Source organism: Ascaphus truei, chromosome 4 (genome assembly GCF_040206685.1).
Source record: "Ascaphus truei isolate aAscTru1 chromosome 4, aAscTru1.hap1, whole genome shotgun sequence".
NCBI classification, from domain to species: Eukaryota; Metazoa; Chordata; class Amphibia; order Anura; family Ascaphidae; genus Ascaphus; species Ascaphus truei.
This window is the reverse complement of record NC_134486.1, coordinates 257,300,202-257,319,044: the sequence shown is the minus strand read 5'-3', so window position 1 is coordinate 257,319,044 and position 18,843 is coordinate 257,300,202. Positions and strand designations below refer to the sequence as shown.

Sequence of the window (18,843 nt, the reverse complement as noted above, 5' to 3'; positions counted from 1 at the left end):
TGTTTCTTTTAGTTTGAGCATTGATTTGGCATAGTGTTACATGATGCACATATTATCTGCATCATGTACCCACTGTACCATTCAATTGTTTGATTTGCATTTGTTATAGATTTAATTGGCTATGTGCTGTGTTTTATTTTGAGATGTGCTGTGTTTTATATTTGGCTATGTGATGATTTTATTTTGAGATGTGCTGTGTTTGATGTTGCTATGTGATGTTTTTATTTGGGCATGTTTTGGTAATCCTTAACCATTTCTTTGTATATTGGTTAATCATGCTGTGGCAGGACGGCCTGTAGCCGAGGTCAGGGAACAGTCCACACGTATAGTTTCAGGATAAATAAAAACGTTCAGTGGCTTTATTTCTCCATAGTAACATAACATGCGGGTACACTGTCCCTTTAACAAAATAAATCCTGCTCCACTTTGGGAGAAAAACTGACTAATAACACAGCAGACCTATCTAGCAGGCTGGCTGGCTAAACCAGAACCAAACCATAAGGGTACTTTAAGCAGTCAGTAAACAAATGAATAATCCTTACTTTAGTTGAAGTAGTCTTTGGTGAAATCCCTCTGGCTAAGGGCTCACGCAGCAGTGTGCTTCTCTCTCTCTCTCTCTCTCTCTGGCAGCTACTGCCAGTCACATGATCCTTTATCTACCTTGCTGGCTCACAGCTGTCAGCTAAAGAGTTCTGATTTCCTCACTTCCACCTGAGTTAACCCTTATGAGTGCTGGATGAAGCACTCAGACATATGTCTCCCAGGCGTAACTGATAGGAGTTGACTTCACTCTGTCACACATGCCCATATAATATATAATATATCGGCCTGATCTACCCACTGTACAAATGAATGGGTGAAGGGTGGTGGTAGTTGCCTGGGGAGGGTGGTTAGGCCTCCTGGGTGGGTATTGGGGAAGAATGGGTTAATCCCTTAAATACTTTTGCGGTTATTAACCACTAAGGTAATTAACGGGTATGGGGACATTAGAATGTATTTGCAATGTATTTTTCTGGTAACGGAGAACAGGGACCTTGCAGTATCATGATGAGGACGCACTTCAAATTGGCTGTGGTAAGTAAAACTTATTGTTAGGGCAAATGCACTATTATCCATATGTGGATAATAGTAATTTTGCCCATCACTGTATGTGTTAGCGGATGGGTGGGTGTATGTATTCAAAAGTATTTATGTGTTTTTTATTTATTTTTTGGGGGCACAGAATTGGTACTACAAGCAAGCGGGGACCCCGGACACCTGCGGGACCACCCGAGTGCCACCGCCGGCCTGTATAATTCCTGTGCATCCCCAATAAATAAGATATGTTCTGTATGTTAGGGGGGTGTAGGGGTTGTTCGGGGCACAGGGGGAGGGGGGTGTATTAGATATTGCTATATTTATTGGGGGCCTAGGAGGTGGGTATTGGGGCTGTTGTGTGTATTGTTTTAAATGTGGGGTATTAGCCCCAAGGATGGGTGTTTAGACCTTGTGGGTGGATAGCTGGAGGGGTTAACCCCTTCATTACTTTAGCAGTAATTAAGGGGTTAAGTCCACCCGCAACCCCCCGCAAGGCCTAAATACCCACCAAAAGCCAAATACCCCCTTCACCCACCTCCGCTACCCACAATAAGCCTGGCATGGGTGATTAACCCCTTCATTGCCTTAGCGGTTAGCCGCTAAGGTAATGAAGTGTCTGTAAATGCATTTTTACTGCACCAGATTTATGCCTGGGGTCTCCAGTGCTGGTATTAATGGGTATCAGCTCCGGAGACCTCCGGCATCAATCCGATGCAGGAAAAAGGCCTGATTTTTTCTATGTTCAGTCTCGCCACTCATCCACCGCTTCTCCCCACCTTCTTGCCAACTTTTTGTTGCGGGACGGTTGTGAGAGAAATTCTCAATTCGAGAGCGGCGAGAAGCTACAAAAAGCTGCTCGGGGCTACTACAATTGAGGGTGTTTGAAAAACTGGAGATGAGCGCTGAAAAGTGGCTTTTCGCCAAGCGGCTGCCGAAAAGTTTTTTCCAGCCAAAAAAAGGCGAGTTTTGCTCGTATCGGCAGCTTCTCGGAGCTTACTGACTCGCAGGAAGGCATTTTTTGCGAGAAGCTAGCGAAAAGTGACTTTGCGGCTCTTACTGCATGAGGCCCTAAATCATCTCCAGTTCAGTACCCAGAACCTATGTTAAAGATCCGAACTTGTGGAATCACAGTCAGGATAAAATAGATAGGATATCAGAAGAATTACATTTTACATGTGACTCTTAGTACTCCAAAACATGTTTTTACTGCCTATTTGTTGATTTTTATTTGCACGTATTAATGCAAATCGGCCCATATGATATTGCAAAAGAGATAAGTTAGGAAAATTGATCAACGTTTTATTCCAGTTTCGCATTAGACAAAATCAATCTCTCGTTATTATTGACAGAACAAGAAAGACAATGCAAAAAAACATACTAAACAACTGAAGTAAATATTAAAGCAGCCAAATAATTTGGGGTCATTTAGTAGACTCCACTGCTCAATGCACCTTATTTTATGATATACACCAGCATCATCGGAACTTAATTGGAAGAGTCTCTTTATGCATGACATGATTATTTTTTAAAAATCCAGCTTAAGCCACAGCTCATAAGTATAAAACAATTAAACAGGCCTCAATTTACAATGCACCACTACTCAGTTGATAGTAGTCTCAAAAGATGGTAAGAATGTCTTGAGTTGCAAAATTTCAGAGACAGGTTGTTTTCTGTCCTGGTAGAAGTCCAGTCCCGTTAACAACTCCACATCCCTGACACGTGCCACATGTGCGTGAAGTCTTTTTTCCACCCATTCAGACTCTGGTTTCATTTCCTGAAAAAGCAAGCAGAGTCAGACTTATTATTGCTATTTATCACTGGGATCTGCTTTTCACACCCACAACCGCATGAGAAAATAATGTGACCTCTTCTTTCTAGCTTCTTTAGAGGGCTTACTTTAAGGTTACTGTACAGGCACAGTGATAAGCATCTTTAACCAGCAACAATACAACATTAACAGATTTCAAGCCCTATTATGTTCTTTAAAGCAGCAGATTTAAAAAAAAAAAAAAAAAATTGTATATAGAGTCATCATTATACCAAGACACTTTGTTCCAATTTTTCCCCGTACCACTATATGATTTGGGGAGTGCCAATACAAGATCTGAGGTTGCGTAAGCAAAATCTGCACCACATACTGTATAAGTAGCTTGGCAATCACCTTTCTGTCATATTGGCGCATAAAATTAAGTACGCGCTGAAACACAAATTGCTAAAGAAAATCCCCAGTTGAATACTTTTTTTTTATGTATTACAGAATGCAATAACATAGGATTATTTTGCTTCCTGGGTGGGACCAAGAAATAAGTAAATAAGGCAACTGTAGAGAACCCCAACAGGCACAGGTGGACCCTATTTATTCAAGGACATTGACATTACTATCCATTAAAATGTACTAGTTGCTTGGCTCAGAAACCTACGTTGTCGCTCATTTGTTCCTTGGATCCTGTCAGATATATGGTTATCGGATAAAGGAGCTACAGTGATTGTGAGAGAAAGCAGGTACCTACCAACCCTTAATAAGCAACAAACTTAATAATACCCCTTTTCATGTGAGGAAAAGGAAAACAATGGTTAAGGTGACATGCAAGAGATTCCTGCTTAGAGCCCCAGAAAAGCTTGAAGTGCCTCTAATTCCTTTGACAAATCTATAGGAATGCTTTGCCCTAGAACTGAACTAGTTTAATATTGATTCATACACAGACCTCAAAATGTACATACATATTTACTAATTAGTATGTACATTGGTGAAAAAAAGATCTCACTTTATTTGTGTACATTTATTTCCCTTTTCCAACTCTGGAGAAGCATTCTGGCTAATTCTAGTTTTGTCTAAGATCCAACTCAATAAACCCATAAACAAATATCCAGACATCAAAAGCAATCTGAGAATTTGACAAGCCCAAAACTTAGTGTTTAATTGATATGCTATTATTACTACAAATTCAATTTACAGTTTAAATCATGCATTTGTTTTTAGCAAAGAAAAGTAAATAAACTGATGGGTGTAGTTTACATTTGAAAAAAAAATTAAAATTCCACCAATTTAGTTTTATGATAAAAAATATTTAGTGCGTCAGTGTGAACATAGATGATGTAAAAAAAATATCTATACCTAACTTTGCAGTGTAGAAGGTAAAATAAATGTCTTTATTGTTTAATGGTTTAGGTCTATATCTGAATGGGTTGTATGGAAGAATAATATTTTCACATTATTTCTATGTATAGCTATAACCAGGCCTTTATTTTCCATAGCTATAAGAAGAGTCATGCTTTGTGTTTCATTGCGTTATGAGTTTAGTGAAAGTGTCTGTGTCTGTGTCTGTGTCTGTGTCTGTGTCTGTGTGTAATAAGTTTTTCCCTTCCAACTTTCCTTAATGCTGAAACTGTAATTTCTTTGTTTGGCTGGGCCCCTCCTCTTATCTATTAACCCCCCTTGTTGAGTTAGAGAGAGAGATGTACCGGCTGTCGGCCTTGAGAAAGATGAGCTAGCTGAGCACATGAGTTTTCTATTTTGCTTAATCTGTCATATCTTACTAATTAAAGAGCAATATTACCTACATCTCTACTTGAAATAATTCCAGCACTGAAAGTGGGTTCCAATATTTTCCCAGTATTTCCTTTGACACTTACACTTCAGTTACGGTCTTCCACATTTATATATTTCCAATTAAAAGTTGAAATGTTTTGAAAGGCAGGGGCAATGTATATCATATTCTCTATTATATTATAGCTCTACAACATTTTGGTGTTTGTGTATTTTTCTCTAATGGTCCCTATGCTTTTTGATCCCTACGCATATCCCTACACTGGCTTCCCATATCCTCCAGATAAAAAAAAAATGTAAAACCCTAGCTCTGACTTATAAAGTTCTGCTGCCCCCCCCCTTATATCTCATCCCTCATCCCCAAATATATCCCTAAATGTCCATTGTGTTCTGTGCTCATTGGATAATCTAGGCCTGCCTACACATACCATCAGACTCTCCCCCAGCTCCCTGAAAACTCACCTTTTCAAGGAATCCTTCCCAGCAGATCCCTAACACCCTCCCGGTCGTCCCGTCCCGTCCCCAGACACCAACCCTATAGGTACTAGCTGTGCAGATAGACTAAACTCCACCATAACAACCCCCAACATCTACATCCCAAACCTTAATGGTACCAGCTGCTGGACCATACTCCATCCTGAAGCATACTCTATCCCACAATGAGCAGCCACTTTACCTTTAGTTTTAACATTGTCCTTCATTCCTGCTAGAGTGTAATGTAAACTCTCATGAGTAGGGCCTTCATTACCTCTGTGTATCTGTTTGTGTATGCTTGTGTTTGTAATAGTTTATGTAATTATCAATTCTCTGTACCTCAATTGTACCATGCATGAATATTTTGGCTCTTTACAAATGTAGCCCTTTTTCTGAACCCTCGCAAAGGAACTACTGGTCGCTGTACAACACCTGCGGCTCCAGGAGATCTGAGCCTCCGCTAGCTGGGAGCCTGGGGTAACACTCATACATTTACTTAGCGCAGCGCCTCCACTTACCCAGGATCCCCCGTGATGTGAGATTCCCCTGGGCAAGAAACATACAACACCTTATGATAACCAATACCTTTTACTTAAGAACATACACACATATATCAACAATAGAATAACAGGTGTCCCTCTACAGAGGAGACACTAATAACCAAGGCGTCTCACCAAACACTTCCCCCAACACCAAGTGATCCTACCCAGTGTCCATAGGATCCCCACCCAATGTCCCGCACTCTTGCAGAGAGAGGATATGGGTGACTGCGCAGTCACTATTAAGCTAAGGGCCCGTTGGTGCACTTGTGGATGTAAAGTACCTGCTGAGCACTCCAGTACTCGGATCAGCAACTGCTTCACAAAGGATCTGTCGCTCGGTGACTCCGTCTGATCCCAAACGGTTCTTTGCACGAGGACCGCCAAGGGCGATCTCACCCTGGATATAGTCTCTGTGGGCCCCGACTTGAGCCCAAACCTCTTCACAGGAACCGCAGCGTCCGCTGTGTCCCTATCTATCACTAGCACTACGTGACACGGTCCCTAACCTAGGGCCTGTCCCTGTAGCACCACAAACTGGGGAGTGAGGACCTATCTGGGACCTAAGGGGTTAATAGCCTGCTCCGCTCCCCTAACTCTTCCCAGTCCTGACTCTATCTAATACTAACAGCGCCTACAGCAAACACACTGCATACACACAGGCAACCTGCAGCAACAACACACAGCACACGCTGCACAAACTGTGCCTACTTGTCAGCGCTCACAGCACTACCAGCCGTGACACTGACAAGCCTGCACCCTCACACACCTAAGGGCAGAGTCCCTAACCTAGGGACCGTCCCTCAGTACTACCCACTACCCTGGTGGGGATTGGGGCCTGCCTGGGACTTGGGGATCCTTACCTGGTGCAGGAGCCACTTGCTCCCTACACCCTTCCTCCCCCTTCCTGCTCCCAGATCCAACTGCCAAACGTGGTCCCTGCAACATTGTAGCCTTCCTCCACAGGAGAAGCTGCAAAACCCTATTTGCTGGCTGGCTGCACGTGATGTGGGTGAAAGGGCAATCCCCAGAGGCTGCTGGGAATTGTAGTCCACTCAGGACCTCTTTAGCATTGGGACTGCGTGCGCTACCCTTACTGCGCCTGCGCGACCAACACGCACGCTCACGCAACCTGTCATGGCGGCCCCCGCTAGCCGGGTGTGCCGCAGAGCCTCGGAGCGCTACATGGGGGGTCTCTGGGGCTGAAAAGAGACCGGAGTTACACAAATAAATGATAATAATTCCTGAACCAAATATACAATGGCTGAAATGTCTTCTGACATGTACCCTTTCTTGAAGCAACGGTCATTATGAGTTTCCGATATGAAAGAACCATTTCAAATAAAAATGTAATTGAAGGGTGATTAGATTGTTATGTTCCATAACGGGCTCAGTATTTGTTATAGTTTCAGGGGCCAGGTCATGTGTGCTGTATATCTGTGTCCCATATACAAGCTAGTAAAAATGAATGCAACTGCAAACTCGGTTGAACAGGAATTGTATTGTTGGAGCATAATTAACTTTTATAGCCTGTTCCTGAACATTTATAGAGGAAGCCTGTGCCTGAAATCATGAACTGGTATGATTTGTCCTCCTATTTGTGACATGAGCAGCATTGCAAACAAACATTACAATCCCTATCTACAATATGTTGTTGTCAACAGAAATGAGCCGATGAAACTGCTTTATATGAGATAAGGGACGTTCAAGTAAGGTAACAGCAATCAGTCACTGCAGTGAAAAATGAGTGACAAAGCGCTAGTTAAGTGAATTATAAATGTGATGAATAGTTAATAATGACTAAATTCCAATAGTCCTTGAAGTCCAAAGGCTGCATAACCAGTCTAGCTGGTTGTCTCCAAAACCAGAACAGAATTGGATGCAAAAAATACCCACAGATACAGCAGCCATTATCCGACCATTTCTCGAATTGGTTTTCAGGATCTCTCCAAAATCCTTTCAACATTTGCTGCGGCAGACTAATGGCCCATCGGATTAACACAGCAGGGGTTCCACATGGGGTATATGAGCCAAAAGGGCTCGAGGAGGCAGGGGATAGTTTGGCGCATAAACCCCATGCGCGGTAGTAGAGCAAGAGGAGGCAATAGAGCAGGTAATCTCCAGGGAGACAGTAGCCTCTGGACTAGGCCTAGTGTTGCCCCGTAGATCACAGATAGGCCCTGAGTAACCACAGCATGTGTATTGCAGGGAAGGCCCCAGCATAGGGACGCTTTCCATTAGTACAGCATTGTACTATTGCACCGGTGACCAGACGGCCACGCAGTGGCCTGCAGTCTGGGACCAGGCCCAGGGCCCCATAGACATTACGGGAGACACTCCTGATGGAGCTCCCCCACGAGGCGGACCATCAACTCTGAGGCGAGGGGATTTTGCAGACCCCGTGTCGTGGGACCACGGACACGGCTCTGCTACCAGAAAGCCCACACAACTCCCTGGTCATAGCCAGGAATGTACCCACTGTGCACCATCACCCCACAAGGGAGGTAGCCCTACCTCACATTCTGGTTGGGGACTGTTCTAAGGAAACTTTGGGGAAACCACGCCGGGGTGTTTGGTATTGTGTGGCTATTGCATTGGGGCATTGTTATCATTGTTGTTATTATATGTGGGTGTGTCAGTAAACCTTAGTTATATACCTGTGTGTCACTTATTACTGTTATTGGTTCCTGTGAAGGGTTATCCCATCAACGCTGGGATCCCTCATTGGTGGAGGCGCTGTACCAAGAGGCGAAAGAGATCACCCCAGGCTCCCAGTGGCGGAGGCTTAGGCCTCCTGTGAGCGAACAGGTATATTGGCACGTGTAGTCCCTTAGTCATAGGGAAAGGGGGCTACACACACAATATGTTTTAACTTTATAGCCTTAAAATTAGGTAATTAAGTATCAAAAGCAGTTATACCGATAAGTATCAACATGGGACACCTGTTTTTTGGGGCTATTTATTTGGGAATTTTTTGACTATTCTCATGCCATTACTTCTCGAGAGAGGCCTACATGGGCTGAAAGTTGATAAATTTGGCTAAATAAATTCACTTTATTTAAATCCGAAGTGCGCTGTTTCATCTCCCTTCTTCCATAGTTCTACTGACACTCCCATCTTCTTTGCGATATAAAGAACTACGACGTCACTACGTATTTTACTATTCCTCCTCTGATGAAGTGCATACTCAGTACACGAAACGTACGTAGGGATTTTAAGTGACGCCAACGAGCGAGGCGGCTGCTATCCGGGAGCACACCAAGACTAGGTTGTATGGCGATAATTTGTTACTGATATATTGTATCTAGCAAAGGTCCTTTCTGCTGCTAGACTGAGCTACATGGTGATACATTTTTAAATATACTCTGTATCAAGCAAGGCCATTTATTGTTAGCTCCATACTGATATTGTTTACAGCTAAGCCAATCAGCCTCTTTGAAATAAATGGAGCTACTTACAAGCGAGTAATCAACGCAGTAGAACCTTATGATCAGGATGGTACTTTTGTTCATTAACCCCGACTTAAGGGAGCAATGTTTCTGACGCTATAACCTATGCATTTATAAAACACTTTGCAATTTTTCATAAGCAGGCTAATGTTGATAATAGCGAATTTAGGCCTCTTTAAGATTGTACCATATGCTAACCTGGTTACACTATACATCTAGGTAATCTATCTATAATACCATATACTTTATAGCAGCGGTGCGCAAAGTGGGGGGATCCGCTGCGGGGGGCACGGGGTTTACAGAGGCCTCGCGCGCTTCCCGAAGGCATTTAAATGAATGCCGGGGGAGCTGCAAGGCCTCTGCAAACTTCTCCTTACCTTGATTCAGACGGCTCCTGGTGACGCGTCGCCATGGCAACGTGGCTTCAAATGATGCGCGTGGTCATGTGACACCAATATGTATTGATGGGGTGTAGATAAAAGCTACCAAATAGCATAAGCAAGTTTTCCCTATAAACTTGCACAGAGGAGAATTATCTCAACATCTGATTGATCCCAAACCCTATATGGGGAACATGACACTTCAGGCATTGCCTGACACTATAGGAACCTGCTATACCAAAATACTGGATACAATTGTTACTACTACAATATTACCAATCCAATAGTTTTGGATATTACAGTATACTCATCATAGGTTGGTAGTATTGTGCTGCCTCACAAATGGGGAATTTAAGCACACTGTATATAATTGTCACTGAGCGTCATTGTTGATGAATAATAAAACTTTCATAATACATTGTTAGTGGTAAATACGAGGTGTATAATATACTTTTTCTATAGGAACATTTGTATTCCTTGATTATTAAATCAATTATATATAACGTAATATATCTATGTACAGTACTTTGAGTGGAATTCATAGGGATCTTTATGTGAGAGCTTTACCGTACACACCAAGTTGTTGATTCATTAACCGCTATCCCTTTGCACCAAAGTATTTGATCTATCTATAAACTTAAAATTAAAAGCGGCTTTGGGATTGAGCGGATGGTTACTTTTAGTGGTTTACTAGCGTCAATAATACCTTATCTCCAGTGGGCTCACGTGGGGAATAGACTCTACTCTCGGTGATCAGTATCCCATTACTGTGTACTGCATACCTCGTCTATGAATATGGGATTGGGAGTTTAGTAGGGACCTTCTGGTGGGGCAGATCCGATTATGCTCTGGAGCTACTACTCTGAGAAATCATGCAAAGCACATGCTTAACATACAGGACACCTACAAGCTCATATTGAACCCCCAAAATAACCACAACATATATATAAGCATATAAGTGTCACAGAGGAGTGCTAATGAGCATGGCAATATATATTTAAAACCAGAGACCAGAATCAGGGGAACTTGCTTGCTTGCATAAATAGAGAAAAGAAACCTAGTATATAAGCACTCTTCGTCACAACTAAATGTATAATGAATGTATTAAAATACTTTATTTGTATCAATGAATAAAAAAATGGGGTTTAAAATAAGATATATATCAAACAGTACGTGACTGTCATTAGTAACGTAACTCTGGTAAGTTAGGTTGATGAAACATATGGGGATCCCTTATGGATATTCGGGATCCTTATGCTATTGTATAGCTGCCTATTAATATAGGACTAAGGCCGTCACTGGGCCACTGCTTAGAAACTGATCTGTCCCTTATAAGGCGGATCTGAAATGTGTAATAGTAAGCTATAAAATGCTTTATTCGTCCGCTATATGTGTAATCTGTATAAAGACAGCTGGCAGCCTCCCTGGCGGTGTGTCTTATGAATAGGGTTAAACCAAAGCACTAGAAAAAGACCCACGTAAGAGTTTCTTCCCCAAACCACCACTAGCCTATGAGGTATTATTGTTTAACTAAAAAGTAACCAGATGTCCCTAACTAATAAGTATTCAGGCAATGACAGCTCGATGGGTACTGGATACCACTGAAGGCTAATGTGGAGGAATAAAAGTATTCTTCCCCCAATGTGGTTTAGTAAATGGTCTCCTGTATTCTTGTTGTATGGACTTGTCTTTCATCAGTTCTGATCTAACTTGATGCTTGGCCCTTTTGTATGCACTTTTTATCATTTTCTGACTGTAACCCCTTGCTCTGAAACGTATCGTCATATCTCTTGCTTTTGCCTGATCAGCCACTACGCAGTAATCACACACAGTCTAGCTGTTATCACTCCTCATACTACTGCCAACTGAGGCAAAGAGGGGGGAACACCTGAAATATCAGTTCACTTACCGTTCTGCCTACTATATTTGAAATCATTAGATCTCAGTTATTGACACATGAGGCTCAAGGACAACAGTGCCCCTTGATGTAGAGGCTTGTCTACTAAGTACTCCACCACCCTGTATGCCTTGTACAGTATGTAGTACGCTGATTCAGACAGCCCACATTAAACTGCCCCCCAGCCCCTCTCACAAGCTGGATCCAATATATGAAACTAACTGTGTAAATACAATGCCAGTCGGTAACCTACCCTGAACATATGTTATAAGGGTCCTTTTACCAAAGCAGTTTCTCCATACAGGAGACCATTTACTAAACCACATTGGGGGAAGAATACTTTTATTCCTCCACATTAGCCTTCAGTGGTATCCAGTAACCATCGGGCTGTCATTGCCTGAATACTTATTAGTTAGGGACATCTGGTTACTTTTTAGTTAAACAATAATACCTCATAGGCTAGTGGTGGTTTGGGGAAGAAACTCTTACGTGGGTCTTTTTCTAGTGCTTTGGTTTAACCCTATTCATAAGACACACCGCCAGGGAGGCTGCCAGCTGTCTTTATACAGATTACACATATAGCGGACGAATAAAGCATTTTATAGCTTACTATTACACATTTCAGATCCGCCTTATAAGGGACAGATCAGTTTCTAAGCAGTGGCCCAGTGACGGCCTTAGTCCTATATTAATAGGCAGCTATACAATAGCATAAGGATCCCGAATATCCATAAGGGATCCCCATATGTTTCATCAACCTAACTTACCAGAGTTACGTTACTAATGACAGTCACGTACTGTTTGATATATATCTTATTTTAAACCCCATTTTTTTATTCATTGATACAAATAAAGTATTTTAATACATTCATTATACATTTAGTTGTGAAGAAGAGTGCTTATATACTAGGTTTCTTTTCTCTATTTATGCATTCTTGTTTCTACCTAGTTAGCACCTCACATTGGTTCAAAATACTAAGTTGTGCGGGTGTTCTCTGTGTATATATGAACTTGCTTGCTTGCAGTATGATTGTGACAAATCTATGACAGAGTGCTTTTCCTGGTAAAGTACAGGTTAATAAAAGCTTCAATCAGACTTAGAACTATGCAACTAATTTTGACAGATTTATTATAAATCATTCTTCCTGGTAATGCACAGGTTATTAAGAATTTTTATTAGTGTTAGGGATCCTTGAGATGTGGTCTGCCGTGTATTGGCTCAGGGGCTTACAATAATTTGGCCAAAATGTTAAACTAAAAGACCATTTTATTTAATAGATATCTATACATATATATTTAGGCACTGTACCGTGTATAAGTTTCACTGGATGTGCACTGAGCTCTGTCTGTGTTTTATGTTATGTCTCTGGTTTTAAATATATATTGCCATGCTCAGTAGCACACCTCTGTGACACTTATATGCTTATATATATGTTGTGGTTATTTTGGGGGTTCAATATGAGCTTGTAGGTGTCCTGTATGTTTTACAATTCTTGTTCAGCTAGTCTTAGCTAACTGGAGCGTGGAAACCACCTACCTAATTGAAGCTCACTCCCACCCACATTTAAATGGTTAAAAGCTCACTCCATAGCATCTCCCACTCTCAGGGGAACTTGCTTGCTTGCAGTATGATTGTGACAAATCTAATACAGAGTGCTTATCCTGGTAATGTACAGGTTAAAAAAAGCTTCAATCAAACTTAGAACTATGCAACTAATGTTGACAGATTTATTATAAATCATTCTTCCTGGTAATGCACAGGTTATTAAGAATTTATATTAGTGTTAGGGACGCTTGAGATGTGGTCTGCCGTGTAGTGGCTCAGGGGCTTACAACAATTTGTCCAAAATGTTAAACTAAAAGACCATTTTATCTAATAGATATCTATACATATAAATTTAGCCACTGTACCGTGTATAAGTTCCACTGGATGTGCACTGAGCTCTGTCTGTGTTTTATGTTCTGTCTCTGGTTTTAAAAGCACATGCTTAACCTGAAGCTGAACAGTGCTATCTACAGTATCTCCAGGGATCGCTCAATTCCTGAGATATTTACCTTTTTATGTGCCAGTCTCTTCTGGGAAATCAAGCCCCACACCCATGGGCCAATAAGAAAGCTCAATGTTATCAGACCATGACATGGCAGCTTCCTATAGGATGACCCTGACAGCCATCTTTCATTTACTTTCCTTTTTCTGGCACATAAAAAAAGGTAAATTTTTTGGGAACAGGGTAAGGGAAACTGCAGAGAGAAGAGTAGTATCGTTCAGCTCCAGGTAGTCCCCAGGTTCTGATTCTGCAGAAAAAAAAGAAACTCCAAAAATGGGGAGATTGCTACGTTAAATTTATTTTTACGGCATACACTGTACAAAAACACATCAGGCCTATTTATTAAACTCTCATAAACCCATTTCTGGGAGGATGTGTAACATCGTATTCATTAAGGTCCTATCTCATCTCCAAACTGTTTAATGCTGTGTGATTTGTAAATTATTTATTCAGAAAAGGCAAACTCACAAAAGTACATTTTCACTGGCTATTCATTAAGCTGCGAGTTTGCATATCGCTTGGTAAAGCACAGCCAGAAATTTTGCTTCCCTCAAGTACTGTAGGCAAAATAAGGGTTTTGTTAGAGAGAAGAGGCATTGAGAGAGATTAATCTATACTCCATGTGGGAAGATACAGTATCTATGAACATAGTACCTGTGAAACAGGCTATTTTAAAATCATTTAAAAAAATGTTTTACATATTTAAAATAGCATATTTCTCAGGCATTTTAGGTGTGTTTACAGGTATCACCCTCCCCCCCAGCCCCCCCGGATTAAAGAATACTCTATCTCTAACTCCTCCTTAGAAAACATCCTATTTTACCTGAGAGGTATGAAATATCCCGCCTGACCTGAGATACCTGGCAAAGATTAAAACGTAAATAATGTATTATAATATATGTTACATATGTAAATTAACATATTTCACAGGTAACTTCATGAAAAGCTTGCATTATTAACTACTTGGTAACCATAGTAGTCATGATCACTATGGAAACCAAGAATTTAATAATCCTAAAAACGCACCTTTATCCTATCTATTTACCCATTGCATGCCATAGAGGCTAGTAAGTCATTGTTTAGGCATACAACAGGTTAACCTCTCCCACCTCTAACCTCACACCCAGACCCCGTAATATTTAGCATAGTAAATAGCGATCACTGTAGTTCCTCTACTTGTGCTGGACCGAGGCACGTCCAATCAATTCCAATGGAAGTCCCCAAACATATGCAGCTTACCACATGCAGATAATGGATACAGCTGGTCTTACAGTATCCAAAAAAATGTAGTGTACCTACTAAATAGGTACAGTTGGTATGCTGATAAGGTTAGCATATCATCCAATCACATCAACACACCTAATCCCCATTCATTTAACAGTGGCTACTGGCCTATTAGCCAAGTTGATTGAACATCACTGTAGTAAAAATATTTTATCCTCATCTTTAAATATTCATCTTCTATCATCAAATGTAAAGCCCTTCCTTACACTTCCTGTCTCAGCCGGCGACTGAAGTAGGATGAGAGGGCGCGGCCCTTATAACATGTCTTTTTCCCATGTTATGTCATTGATTCCTTGGAAGAAAAAAAAATAATCTGAATGGTTAACAAGTGGTAAAGCAAGCACGCAACCTAGTTGCTTTATCACATGACCCCTTTACATGTGGTATGTGACAATGACAGACCCTATATAAGGGCAGTGCCCTCCTATGACACCTCAATTATCAGCAGAGAAAGGACATGTGAAGATGGGAGTCCAATATGTGGATGGAAGATAAGGATTTAAAGAGCAAGATAATGAAGAAATAGTTTAGCTACAGTGGTTTCGAAGCAACTGAGAAGGCAATGCATTGAATGCCACATTGGCTAGACATTGCATGGCAATGCCTTATTAGTCTCTATGCTATGCAATGGGTAGAGGTGAGATTTCTGACAGTTTCCAGACGGTACAGTAGCAAATCAGGCAAAATGTGCATGCAAATGATATATCAATTGGTGTAATTTTTATGCAGATGTAGCCTAGCCTCCGGCCGCTACTACTTTTTCTGGGCCCTACCTGTGTAAGTCCTGATAGGTGCAGGCAGTGGATGGGCTAATTCCTTCAAATAGGCCCTGTGTGCTTTTGCAGCCTTGGATATATTAGATATATCCAAAAGCGGGCCTAGCAACATCCAGATAGTGTCAGCCTGAGGGGTGGGTACTGATTGGGTCACATACTGGATGTGATCACCTATCAGTATTCAACCTGTTCTGTTAAGGGGCAGGGTTACAAACACAAACTCATGGCTATAAATACTGGCACTCTCCCAAAGTTCTGGGTTCTCTCAGTCTCTCGTCTCCCCCTGTGGAGTGAGTACCAGCTACTCTGGGTCTCACTAGGAGGCCTAGGAGGAGAACCATTAATATGAGTAGGCCAAAGAAGAAAGCAATGCCATGCTGTGAGATATGTATCTGCCAATAAACACAGTTGTACCATCACCAGTGTGATCACTGACTGAGAACCAAGAACCAAGAACAAGTATGAATTCTCCTTCCATCCCAAGGACCCATGCTGACTGCAGGCGCTGCACCCACAACTAAGGTAACCTGTAAACCTGTCCTGTTCTCCCCACAACACTGTGGAGCACTCAGCCCTCCTGTTGCCACATAGGTACAGCACAACACCTAAATGGAGTAGCCAGAGAAGCAGATGACCCCAATCTCACTTAGGGTGGAAGTACAAGGGCTACACATATATAATTCTTAATAAATACGGCAAGAATTGCAGATTTTTATACTGAGACATTGCATGCAGTTTTCTCTTAGTTTTGCTTTGACAATATCTTAGCCTAATGAATAGTCCCATGGGTCTCATTGTATTTGAATTATGTGGCATTTTCTGTATATAATTAACTTTTCCAGGAATAGTTTTTCTTTTACATCACAGTCATGCTAAGCATGATTCCTCTGGGGCTTATACTGTAATATGGCAAGATGTTTTCCTTTCACAGTGAGCAAATTTCAGGGTGTATAATTCAGACCAACCACAGTGCCAACCCGATGTAGATGAAAATAACCAAGTTCAAATTAAATGTTGCCCCCACGGCTGAAGTAGCATGATTCTACGTATTATGTATGGTATATCAGTATATTCCAGACACAATTCTGTGTTTGGACATTAATCAATGCTGTATTAGAATAATGTGTTTCAGATCACAGCTGTACTGAACGGTGTAACCAGAAAATGGTATTTGGGAAAGTCTACCAACCAATGAGGGAGAGTTCAAATTTTGAGTATACAAAGGATTCATCTTGCTTTCAACATTTGTTATTGCACTTATAAACATGAGAGAAAGACAATGAAGACATTGCACACTGAAAATTGCAAATTAATATATTAAAGGGATCTATATTAAATTAATATTATATTAAAGGGAAATATATTAAAGGGATTTATATTAAAGGGGTCACAACGAAAGAAAATATGTAATACAAATATAAGACAAAATACAATACATCTAGAAGTGATATACAAAGAGTTATATACAGACAGACTTGGGTTGAGATAAGGCCTAATGTTTCGGGTTATGGACCCCTTCGTCAGATGCCACCCACAATATGTTCCATCTTTCTGCTGTTTAAATAGTGGCCAGGGTGGGAAAAACCCAACCTTTTCTACTGGCGTCATCGCATGGACGCGTCGTTAGACCAGTGATGCCACATTGGCGACGTGTCCAGACCCGAATCAGACGTCAGAACACATGACCATATAACCCGGCTCCCCCCTTCCCTAGAACTCCAACCCCAAAACTCCCGTGTCGCCATGACCCCCATATCCTAGCAGCGGAATCCAGACAAAACAACCCTCCTTCCCTCTTGTGTAAACATCACACTCATATTATCATTATTAATCCAAGGTAGAAATTGGTTGATTCTCTAAAAAATGGTGAGCTAAAATAACTTTACCTTAACTTGGCCTGTCTATAAATAGGAGGTAAAGAACAAAATAATTATTAAATAAAGAGTTTATCTAATCACTTTATGAGATAGATTCACGAAGCCCCAATAACAGGCATCAAAACCCGATCGGTATTAACTGCCATTAACTCGTAGAGAACCCACAAGCTGTCATCTCAGGTATAACAAGAGAAATTCAACATTATGAATTAAACATATGTAGCCAAGCTCCCTTAGGCTGAGTCCCCAGTCTTCACTGTGGCACGCGCGCTCGGCGGGGGGGTGGTGCGTGAGCAGCGCTGCACCGCGATAGGCGGTCTGAGGGGAGAGGGAAGGTTTGCGACGGGAGGGGGCGTGCCTGTAGGTTTGCGGGGGCATGGCCATGACGTCCCGCGGCTGGTTCGCCCTTATTGGCTGAACCGCCGACGGGGGCGTGGCCACGCCTCCGTCGTGGATGCTAATTTTAAATTCCCTTGCCTCCCTGAAAACCTGTCGCGCACCGCTGGGGAAAGGTGCGCGACAAGGTAGGGACTGGGACCGGCCGGACTGGGGGGGCGGGGCTGCGGCGTGCGCTATAGAAGTGACTGGGGCCGCCCCCTTAGGCTAGTAATTCCCTGGCCCCTCTGTCACTGTAAGTCCCAGTAAAGAGTGGGCAGTGTTGGGAGCAAATCCTGCAGGGTCTGGTTGTATTGTTGTATGTGTGTTACCTAATAAAGTTCAGCAGTAGCCTGGTGTTACAAGGGGGGACTACGACTAATAGGAGGCCATCTTACAAGCCACTCCCCTGGAAAGGAGGGCATTTCCCTCTAGCATTTAGAGTAAGTGTTTCAGGGAGTTAGTTCTGGTCTGCCCTCCATGCTATGAGGTCGCAGCAGGAGCCTCTCCTGGAAAGGAGTAGGCTGAGGCCGTGCCCTGTTAGGGTATGAGGTTTGCTGAGGAGGGGTATTCAAGGCCTCAAGCCTGTGTACTGCCTTTAGGGACTATAACCTGTACTGCCATGCTTTGTTCAATAAACTCCAGTTATAACCTCTCTGGTGTGATGCTTGGAGTATGAACAACGTAAGAAGAGTGTACCTGAGGTTCATCCTGGCGGTACCAGGATCCTCTGGGGCAGTAGGCACTGCCGCTGACTGACGAATCATCCATGAAAGCCTGTCCTGATATCTCCCTAAAACATCGTGGAGATCTCAGGCCTTCTGTTCTACCTAACAGGTATGCACAGGTATGTCACCAAGGAGACTACGGCCCACCCGTGCTTCCAAATGCTAAAAAAGAGGAGTGGGGACAGAGTGTCGAGGCTTCACCAAGGAGACTGGGGCCCACCCGTGCTACCAATTGCTAAAGAAGTGGAGTGGGAGTAGTGCCTCGAGGTGTCACCGGGGAGACTATGGCCCACCCGTGCTATCCTATTTATGCGAGCGGGCAGTTATCCGAGGAGGGCACCTGACCCGCAGGTAGCCGGAACCTCCATTTAAGGAGCTGCAGCCATGCTAAC

At 42.3% G+C, this 18,843-nt stretch overlaps 1 protein-coding gene across 5 annotated transcripts in view; it reads right to left on the bottom strand.

Moving 5' to 3' along the window:
• Positions 1–2,360: 2,360 nt before the first annotated feature.
• ENPP3 (ectonucleotide pyrophosphatase/phosphodiesterase 3) overlaps positions 2,361–18,843 on the bottom strand; it is a 154,096-nt gene continuing 137,613 nt past the window's right edge. For all 5 annotated transcript variants that reach the window (XM_075597329.1, XM_075597330.1, XM_075597333.1 and 2 more), the window contains exon 25: positions 2,361–2,851. In XM_075597329.1, the coding sequence (XP_075453444.1) occupies positions 2,678–2,851 (174 nt within the window). In that variant the 3' untranslated portion in view covers positions 2,361–2,677. The remainder of the gene's footprint in view (positions 2,852–18,843) is intronic.